At 48.8% G+C, this 10,013-nt stretch overlaps 2 protein-coding genes across 2 annotated transcripts in view; one reads left to right on the plus strand and one right to left on the minus strand.

Annotated features, from left to right (window-relative positions):
* The window catches only part of Sec31b (SEC31 homolog B, COPII coat complex component), a 25,563-nt gene extending 18,935 nt beyond the window's left edge, over positions 1-6,628 (plus strand). The window contains 7 exon segments of the mRNA XM_010626496.2: positions 1,995-2,166; positions 3,825-3,883; positions 4,118-4,209; positions 4,211-4,262; positions 4,501-4,616; positions 5,015-5,087; positions 5,302-6,628. Of these exon segments, the coding sequence (XP_010624798.1) occupies positions 1,995-2,166; positions 3,825-3,883; positions 4,118-4,209; positions 4,211-4,262; positions 4,501-4,616; positions 5,015-5,087; positions 5,302-5,478 (741 nt within the window). The 3' untranslated portion in view covers positions 5,479-6,628.
* Positions 6,629-8,696: 2,068 nt separating this feature from the next.
* Wnt8b (Wnt family member 8B) overlaps positions 8,697-10,013 on the minus strand; it is a 28,615-nt gene continuing 27,298 nt past the window's right edge. The window contains exons 7-8 of the mRNA XM_010626495.1: positions 9,910-10,006; positions 8,697-8,809 (exon numbers count right to left, since the gene is read on the minus strand). Of these exons, the coding sequence (XP_010624797.1) occupies positions 8,697-8,809; positions 9,910-10,006 (210 nt within the window). The remainder of the gene's footprint in view (positions 8,810-9,909; positions 10,007-10,013) is intronic.

Consider the following 10,013-nt stretch of genomic DNA (forward strand, 5'->3'; position numbering starts at 1 on the left):
GATTTTTGATTTTTGGTGGATCTTTGCAGTTTTCTTTTTTATTATTATTCATTAAATTTATTGGTACATTTTAGGTATACAATATGATGACATTCATCATTGGGAATTTGTACCTCTACATGATATTTCTTGGTTCTTGTTCCTTGCAATTTTCGATGCATACATTTTTACATAGAGTTGTGGATGGACTGTTTCTTTCCAATCTGTGTGCCTTTGTTTTCTTTCTGTTTCCTTATTGTAGTGACTAGGACTTTCAGTACTATATTAAATAATTGCCTTGTTTCCAGTCTTAGAAAACATTCAGTACTTCACCATTAAGTATGCTACTAGGTATAGGTTTTTTTCTGTGAGGCTGAGGAAGTTTCCCTCATTTTCTTGTGTCCAAGTCTGTTTTGTGATGCTATAACTACAGACCAGGGCATTGATAAAGAACAGGAATTTACTTCTCATGTTCTTCAGGTAGCAAAGTGCAAGAATGAGGCGGCAGCAGGCTTGGTCTCTGGTGCCAAGGTGGAGCCAGTTGTTGTACCCCAAGAGAGGAGTAGTTCTACGTCCTCGTGTGGCAGAAAGTGGAAGGGCCAGAAGGAGCACCCTCCTGAAAGCTCTTTGTATGGGGCATTCATCCATTAAGGCACGCCCTGCCCTCACTCCTAAAGTGCTCCTGCTGGATCAAGAGTTAGGGCTCCAACGCATGAATTTTGGGAGACACGTTCAGAGCACAGCACCTTTTGTACTGGATCATGAATGAGTATTGAATTTTGTCAGTTATTTTTCTGCATCATTTTATGTAGTAATATGGTTTTTCTTAATCAATTTGTTGATATGGTGGATTTTGTTGATATATATATATATTTTTTTTTTTCTTTTCTTTTTCTTTGAGACAGGTTGGGCTTGCTATGTAGCCCAGGTTAGCCTCCTGAATGCTGAGATTATAGGCATGCTCCACAGTGCCTGACTTACTGATTGATTTTTAAATATATTAGACCAGGCTTACATAACCTGGAGTAAATCCCACTTGGTTGTGGAATATTATTTTTTATATATATTGTTGGATTTGTTTTGCTAAAACTTTATTAAGGAGTTTTGTATCTAAGTTCATAAGAGTATTGATTTGTAGTTTTGTGTTATTTTTGTCTTGCACATGCCAGGTGAGCACTCTACCATGAGATAAATCCCCAGCCTAAAAATGTCATTTTTTTAAAAAAGGTCTATGTTGCTCGGGCTGACCTTGAACCCACAATCCTCCTGCCTTAGCCTCCTGAGTAGCCAGGATTATACTTCATCTGGTTTTGATATCAGGAATAATACCCACCCATAGTGGCTTCATAAAATGAGCTAGGAAAAAAAGTGTTCTGGAAAAGATTATATCAATTTTATATTAATTCTTTGAACATTTGATAAAATTCACCAGTGAGGCCTAAGATGCTTTCAGGGAATGGAGTAAATTTCGAAATTACAAATTCAGTTTCTTTAGTAGTTGTAGGATGACTCAACTTGTCTTTCATTTTGGCTGAGCTTTGGTGGTATGTTGTGAGGAGTTAGTCTATTTCTCCTAAGATGTCAAGTTTATGATTTAAAGTAATATGAATATTTCTTTATTTTCCTTTTAATGTCCTCAGGGTCTGTTGTAATATTCTCTATTTCATTCTTTATATCTTCTATCTTTTTCCCCCTTCCTTGGTACTGAGGGTTGAACCCAGGGACAGCTGAACTATATACCCCGGCTCTTTCTATTTATTTCTTTAGTTTTTATTTTGAGAAAGGGTTGTACTAAATTGGCTGGGCTGGCCTTGAATTCGGAATCCTTTGCCTCAGCCAGAGTAGCTGAGATTACAGATGTGTACCACCATGCCCGGCTTGCTCTATTTTTATCAGTCCTGTAGCAGTGTATAGTTCCAAAGGACTATTTTTTGTTTCACTAATTTTCTGTACTCTTTTTCTGGTTTCCATTACTTTCTATTCTTCCTAAGAACTGACCTTTTCTCTCTTCACAGGTTGCAGCACCATTTCCCAGGCCACAGGTCGATCCTCAGTCATCACTGATACCCTTGGCACCTGTCCCTGCCAGCCTTTGCCAGGGTTCCAGCATGCAGACTGCAGGTGTTAATGTGGCACTTGGACCCAAGGCAGACTGGCCTTTGTCTGTGGGTCTGGGGCTCAGGCCTGGTGAGTGACTGAGTGCATGGAGGTCTGTCTGGGCAGATCGCAGAGTACACATTGCCTCCTAAATCCATGCTGATCACACCTATGTAGAGAACTTGAGATTTTGTTGTTTGCTTGTTCATGTTTTGTTTTTGTTTTTTATTTTTGGTACCGGAAATCAAACTTGGGCCCTTGTGCTTGCGAGGCAGGCAGTGGTACCACTGAGCTAAATCCCTGGCTTGGTTTTTGTTTTTTAATTAAAAAATAAAAAAAATTTTTGGAGAGTAATGGAAGTTTGAATTCTCTCTCTCTCCTTTTTTTTTTTTTTTTTTCCTTCTTGGTACTGGGGCTAGAACTCAGGACCTTGTGTTTTTGAGGCAGGCAGTAGAACCACTAAGCCAAACCCCCAGCCCAGAAGTTTGAATTCTTTTTTTTTGTTTTTTTTGAGACAGGGTCTCACTATATAGTTGAGAATGACCTGGAACTCATTATGCAGCCCAGGCTGGTCTCGAACTCACAGCGATCCTCCTGCCTCAGCCTCCTGAGTGCTGGGATTACAGGTGTGTGCCACCATGCCGGGTGAGGAGTTCGAATTCTTAATAAGTATCCTTTACTAAATTTCTAATACTGTTTCTTAGGTAAAAGCCTTTGTGCTTTTTGAATAACAATATACTTATGTTGGTCATTTCAATCTTTATAGGAGTATTTTGAGAGATCAAATAAGATATAGTTAAAAGTACTTAGAAAACAGTAGATTACCATGTGCACATATTAATATTAGTTATTATTATCCATTGTGGGATTTTGTATTTTGGTTTTCTTTTTCTTTTTTGATGGGGGAAGGTTCAAGACAGGGTCTTGCCATGTGGTTCAGGCTGGCCTTGAACATACTGTGAAGCCCAGGCTGGCCTTAAATTCACGATTCTCTTTCCTCAACCTCCTGAGTGCCAGGATTTCAGGCATACACCACCATGCCTGGCTTGAATTTTTTTTTTTTTGGCTGGTTCTTGCTGTGTTGCCTAAGCTCAAGGTAGCTGGGTCTACATGCATGTGTCACCGTATTTGGCTTGTTTTGTGACTGCTGACCTGTTCCTCCCTGATGTGCTCTGAGTCTTTCCTAAATTTAAGTTTGGTAACAGATGACCTATTTCCGTTCTGCTTTAGCTTTTGTCTCAGCTGCAACTCTTAGTAAGACAAAGGGCTCAAGTTCTAAACTCTGTGGCATTTCCCAGAACATGGCCTCTTCCAGGTCCCCCTCTACCTGCAGCACCCCCAGACACGGTTCAGCATAGCTCTGCCTCCCTGTCTGAGACACCACAGCCTACTGCCTCTGGCTTCTGTGCTTCCAGCCCCTTCTGCCGGCTTCCCATTGCTGTGCTGTCTGGAGGGCCAGGTGCTCCGTATTCTAGTGCTCTCCAGTGTGCTAGCGTCTTGGCTCCTCCTCCTCTCATGCTTCTGTGGTTTAGTCTCTCACTTTCCTTTCCTCTCCTCCACTATCCAAGGAATCTTTTTTCTTAAGCCAGTGAACTGAGTCCTTTGGGGTTAGAGAATGGCAGCTAGGAGTGTGGCTGATCTGCAGAGGGAAGTCGGGGGTCTCTGGCTGAAATATTTCCAGCCTTCAAATGAAAATTTTCCAGTCTTCCTGACCATACCCCTAAAAACCCTTATTTTTTATTCTACAGGACCTCAAGATTCCTGGGAAGATTCTCCAACCCCCAGGGGAAACTTTAGGAGTAAAAAGGTCAGTACATACATTCCTTGGCGACCCACTTTCCAGCTCCACCCTTCCCGTTCTTGGGGTGACCTCCTGTTCTCCCAGTTATCCTTCTGCCCTTTGCTACTCTTTCCTTCCTACATACATTCACCTGGTTTTCCATGTCCTCGCTCTCCACCCAGTATACTGTTTCTTGACACACCTTAAAACCGGGAGCTTTGGAGTCGCTCAGCCTAGATTCACATGTTTTTCTCTCTTCAGCTGCCAGAGACATTTATGCCCCCAGCACCAATCACTATTCCAGTTAGGAACCTCAGTACTGAGCCACCTCATTACCTTCCGTCACAGCTCCCTGTCTTCAGGGAGTCACGCACCCCCCAGAGCTCTAGGGGACCTCAGTCTGCAGGTGACAGGGACAGTGTGTTCGTCTTCCCTGGGAAAACTTTAGACCCTCTTTGGGTATGGAAGGAGGGGATCCTGGAGCTGGGCCTTATCAAGAGAAGTAGAGGGGCCCTGACCTCAGCTCTGCCCTGCTCCAGTAGGAACATCATGGCCCTGAGGCACTGAGGACTCGACCTCAGGGAAGCCATGAGAAGGGCAGCTTGCCTGCCTGCCTTCCTTCCTGTTCCTTCCTTCATTAACAGCTTCAGCAGCTGCCTGCTAAGAAGACGGAAAAGAAGGAGCTGCCCCCAGAGCATCAGTCCTTGAGGACTAGCTTTGAGGCACTGCTCCAGCACTGCCTACTGTCTGCAGCTGACTTCTGCAGTGCCCCCCTCACACCTTCAGCTGCTCCAGGACGCCTTTGGGGTAGACTAGTTCCCTCACTGTCCCTGCATATGCTGACTGCATCTTGTACTCCTGCGATGTCCGTAGGGAGTAGAGGAGGCAGCTGGAGTGTGTTCTGAAGTCTAGCTCGTAGGTAGCAGGAGCCAGCAGCATGGAAACCTAAGGGTAGCAGGGAGGGCAGGGACAGTGGGCCAGCGGGAAGAAACACTGCCATTCACCTGCTAGCTGGGGCTGCTCGAGCCAGTAATTTACCATCTTTGGTCTTTCTTTCTGTGTGAAATGAGGGAAGTAGCCTTGAGCCATTCTAGCTTTAATGTACTCCTGTATAGTGTTAGACTTGGGGCTGGGTCAGGATCTGTTTCCCTCTTTACAGAAGACAAAAAAGAAGCTGGATGAGGCGGCCCAGTGCCTAGAAGGTCTGTATGAGAAGCTGTGTGAAGGGACTGTAAGTACGTAGCGGTGCTCTGCCCTGGGCCTGCCCATGACCCATGCCAAGGTAGTGCAGTGTGTTGGTTCCTGCGGCTCTGTACAGATCTGCCCCTGCCCACAAACTCATCTTGCCTGGATTGTGTGCTGGAACCTGAGTGCTCTCTGAGGCCTCCCATGCTGCCAGGGTAGGGGCATGGGAGACTCACTAACCTCAGGGTCAGTTTCCACAGCTCTCACCGCATGCTGTGGCCGGGCTCCATGGAGTCGCCCGATGTGTGGATGCAGGAAGTTCCACGCAGGGCCTCGAGGTGCACGCCTGTGGGAGCTGCAGCGGCATCAGCGGGGCGTCCAGCTTCACGCCTGTCCCGAAGGCTGTCCTCCCCACTGCACATCAGCTGCAAGGCTGAGCCGGCAGCCTTTTGCCAGAGGCCACTTCTGCTGTCACTTGCCTCCTACAGATCGAGTTTATTTCCCACCCCTTCCCCTGCTGCCCAGTATGTGAGGCTATAGGTTTAGGTCAAACCAGCTGAGGGCCTACTTTTCGCCATTTTGTGTCTGGCCACCGAGGGTCCATCCACGATGTCCTCTGCTGGGGGCAGGGTGGAGAGCCAGGTCTCACTTTCCTAAGTACAGCGTTGGGAGAGGTCCTGCCCCAGGGTGTCGTCCCCAGGGATACTCTGTTCAAGTGGATTCTGCATCATTGCCTCCAAGTCTACCTCTGAGTCTGACCTTACCTGCTTGCTTCCTGCCTCTGGCTTCATACTTTCAAGCCTGTATTCCTCTGTAGCTCCAAGGGCTGGTAGAGAATTGGCTGTTTTTCACCCTCTGAACAAGTCTTGATGTGAGGGTGGGACCTGGGCAGAACCAGAGAAGAAACTCAAGCCCCTTTTAAGTGGAATTTCCCATGTACCAGCATTATTAAGGGGAGGCTAGGTTAGGGGACAGCTGGAAGGGGCGAGCTGCCTTTCGCTGGGAGCTGTCTTAGGTTAGAAGATGGGAGCAGAAGGTCCCCAGTTTCTTGGGAAGGGGCCTTGGCTCACTTGCATTTGAGCCTGTCCCAAGGCCTTAGGCTGATCATTCTGTGGGGATGAGCCCCACCAGGTAGGGGCCATGTTAGCCATAGATTGTCTTTCAGCACTGCTTCTCACGGGCTGGGGGCCTTTCTCCCCTTCCGCTACCATGCATCTCAGGGCCGCCTTCTGGTCGTATTCTCATGGACAAAGTCTTTGTTTGACACACTGTTGTATTTACAGCGCAATAAAGCTGCTCTGGTTTGGTTTCTTCAGTCATCTCCCAACTACTGCCTCCTTGGGGGCCTGTTTTGCCATTACCGGTCTTTCAGATTCTGTTTTTGTTCCCTGCGTCCTAGTAAGGGAACAGAAAGGCTGGGGAGGGGTACGTGAAAGAGATGAAGTGAGGAACTTCTTCAGTCCATGCCATGGACTTGCTGATCCTTGCTGTGGTGTGTGCCCTGCATGTGTGTGTCCCTGTGTCTGTTCGTGCCCAATGTTAGCTCCAGAGTTTTCTCCACACCACTTCGGGGCTGAGCTGCACAAAAGCACTGGGTGTGAAACCAGGGGTTGCTGGCCCTAATCCTGTTTTCGATCCCATCATGTCTGTAGGCTAGATGTGTGTGTTTGGGAGGGAGGGATTGTTAGGCAGTATTTGTTTGTAAAGCCACTTGCTCTTCAGATAATACTTGCACTAACTTCTATTGATGAAGCAGTGTGAGCCCCAGCAAAGTCCTTTCCCAAAGTGTCTTTGAAGCCAAGAGCCCATTGAAGGGAAGAAAGGCTGAGAGAGGGGATTAGTTTGTTCAGCAGCTGTGAATTTCAGTGGGAGGTTGATGAACTCCGAGGTCTTTGTTTAAATTAAAGGGGGGGAGAAAAAAGCCGCTGCTGGAGCAAGAGCCCCGCTTGGAGCCCTGAACTAACACAAGAAGAAGTCTGAGCTGCAGGGAGCTGTGTACTCACTGGGAAGACTTTTCCCAAACATTTTCCGAAATGGTGTTGTGAGAAGAGAAGGGGCGGAGTGGTGGATTAACATGTGAAATGAAGTTTTCATTGACTCCAGTGGGGGTAGAAGGCTATTTTAATAGCATTTTGTTCCCCTATTTTCTCTTCTTGAGCTCTTTAGAGATATTGTTTTGCTAAGACAGGCTTTCTTTCCCCTTCTTTCCAGTCTGAGGACTGCCTCTATGGGAGCCAACATAAATATTTCTCCTCCAGGAATGCGGGTTAATTAAAGGAAATGAATGAGTGGAAGCATCCAATCCAGACCCACAATGGGCGGGCGCCCCGGCCTGCCCTCCCCTCCACCCCCAGCAGCACCACCAGCGTGCTGACCTGACCTGTCTCTGTCTTTGCCCCGACCCGGCTAAGGCCAGTTAAAGCGGGAATTCTTTTCAAAAAAGCAACCCCTGCCCGTGTGTAGGCTCACAGGCCGGGGTCAGGAAGGAGACAGTGTTTTGCCCATGCTACCCGTGCTTTTGTCCCTTCTCAGGACCTCCCTGAGCTTCTGCCCTCAAGTGGAGGCAGATGGGCTTCTAAAGAGCTCCCGAGAGGAGGGCAGGCCTGGGTTCCAGAACTTACGGGGTCTCTCAGCCTCAGCCTAAATCTGTAAGACACAAGGTCTGACTACCTGACCTCCAAGGTGTCTCCCCAAGCCACGGTTCCGGAGCTGGCCACATCGGTGAAGGGGAGCACAGCCACGGGTTCTGAGTGTGAGACAAGGATCCACAGTGCCGGATGCCGGTGTGTGGCTCACCGGGTCTCCACTCCAGTGTTACCTGAGCTAACAATGAATGAAGCAAAGGGGGCGCAAAAAGGCATTAGAGCTAAGGTTGCTCTGTAACTTCCTTTTCGCAGAACTCAGATGGGTCTGGTACTAACCCCACTGGGGGATACAGTGAGACCTTTCTGACAGAGTGACGTGTTAGAATGGTGACCTGAAGTCGGCAAATATGGAGCACAGTAAGTCTCCAACTTCTGTGCTGAGAGGTAGCTTTGCCTTGCAGCACCACACTTTTATATTTCTAGCTGCCTTGACACATTTTCTTCGTGCACACCCTCAAGTTAACTCTGGCGAATGGGAGAGCTTAGTGAAGTCACTGCTTGATTAGGGAAGAAGATGACTTAAGAGGCCCAGATAAGAGCTGAAGGAATGAGGAAAGCACTGTTTGCTATAAAACTGGAAACACAGCACTGAGGGAGCCTGAAGAAAAGCATACCCTGTGGTAAGAAGGGGAGCATCTCCCACTGTTAGTAGGACCAGAAGACACAGAGGGGTGAGGCCAGGGGCCTCGTCCTGCTTGGACACATGCAAGCCCTTCTCCTTGTCCTGGTCAGCCCCCAGAGCTTTGGCTTTGTGGCCTCTGCACTTTTTCCTACCCTGGAAGAAGAGGGTGTAGACCAGATCAGCAGGAGAACTGCCTGGTGCCAGGCCCAGGACTGGCTCGGGACAAAGCAATGGTCTGGGGAAGCTCCTTGGGCTGCAGGGAATTGGTTCTTCTTTCCCTAGAGCCCTGATTTGTAAACAAGTCCCCGCCGACCTGCTTCTCTGAGAATGCAACCCGAAGGATCAAGTACCACAGCAGCAAGCTCTAGGCTCGGTGAGAGGGAAGGCATCAGTGCGAGAGGATGTGCGCGGTTTTCTGCTCCTCGCCGGATTGACCTCCGTCAAATCGGCTAAATGTGCAGGCTGTCAGGGAAGCAGGGCTCTTGTGAGGCTGGTATCTCGCTGAGGAGGGAGGGAGGAGAGAGCCTAGAGGTTGTATCTTTCACCCTGTCCTGCGCTCCCTGTCCTGCATAGTAAGTTCAGAACCTGAGGTGGGGAGGATGGCACATATCACAGTGACCGCAGTAATTCAAGTTCAAGGTGCTGAAGTTTATAGTAGCAGCAGCTTCTCTGCAGGAAGTTTCCTTACTGAAGTAAGGGGTCCAGTGCCTATCGAGAACCAGTTTGTCCCTCTAATGACCTGTCTTCAGAGGGGTAGACCAGGGTCCAAAGGGAAATTGGCTTTATTTACCTCTGTCTTGGCCCCTTTAGGGAAGGAGAAAAGTGGTTTGGTTGCTAGGGGAAGTAGGCTAGGAGCAGGGCAAGCTAACTTTAAAGGGTAGGAAATGCCTGGTAATTTGTTCTTACACAGTCCCCAATCCTCTTGGACGTGTCTGGAATTTCGGGGTGATTGTTAGTCAGTGCCTCAGTGGTGAAGTCCCTTAGTGAAGTGGTATCGGGGAGGACTGGTTGGAACCGAGGCCTCCCTCTTCCCCATATTTATTCCACCTCTCCCTCCAGGAACCAACTCCAAGGTATACTTGTTCCCAGGTCAGTTTCTTCGTGGTTTCTTTTTTGGTAATGAGGAAGGGAAAGTGTTAGATATTCCTGTGGAGTCTGCCAACAGCAGGGACTCGGAAGCCACGCGTACGGCTCTGGAGGAGGAGAGCCAGTGGGTGATGCAGGCTTGGTGGCAGACAGCAGGCGAAGAGGAATGCCTTGGCTTTACCTGGGCCTGCGCATCCAAGAAAGGTCCTTTCCTTTCCCAAGGCTTGACAGGCGAAGCCAGGCGTAGGGCAGCTGGGGAGCTAGGGCGGGGAGGCCTAGAATCTTCCTAGTCCAAGGAAGATCAGAGTGGCTTGGCATTTTAGCACAGTTCTCAGACGTCCTTGTGGGCCGTGAGGACGCTGCAGACCCAGGTCTGGGAAGAGCGCGCAGAGGAACTGGGAAACCCTCCGGCAAGTGGCAAGATTTGGGGAGAACGCATCTTTCCCTCAGGATCTCGGGGCTTGGGAGCGCAGGGTGCCCGACCCCCGGGTTCCCCTATTACTGGAATCTCTAACAGAAGCCCGGAACCAACGGGAAAGGAGGCAGGAGGGGGCCCTTCAGGGCTTCGGCCCCAGCCCGGGCGCAGCGCTTCCGCGCGGCCTCTCGGCCCGGCTGCAGA

Source organism: Fukomys damarensis, unplaced genomic scaffold (genome assembly GCF_012274545.1).
Source record: "Fukomys damarensis isolate Sample0158 unplaced genomic scaffold, DMR_v1.0_HiC HiC_scaffold_8, whole genome shotgun sequence".
Lineage (NCBI taxonomy): Eukaryota > Metazoa > Chordata > Mammalia > Rodentia > Bathyergidae > Fukomys > Fukomys damarensis.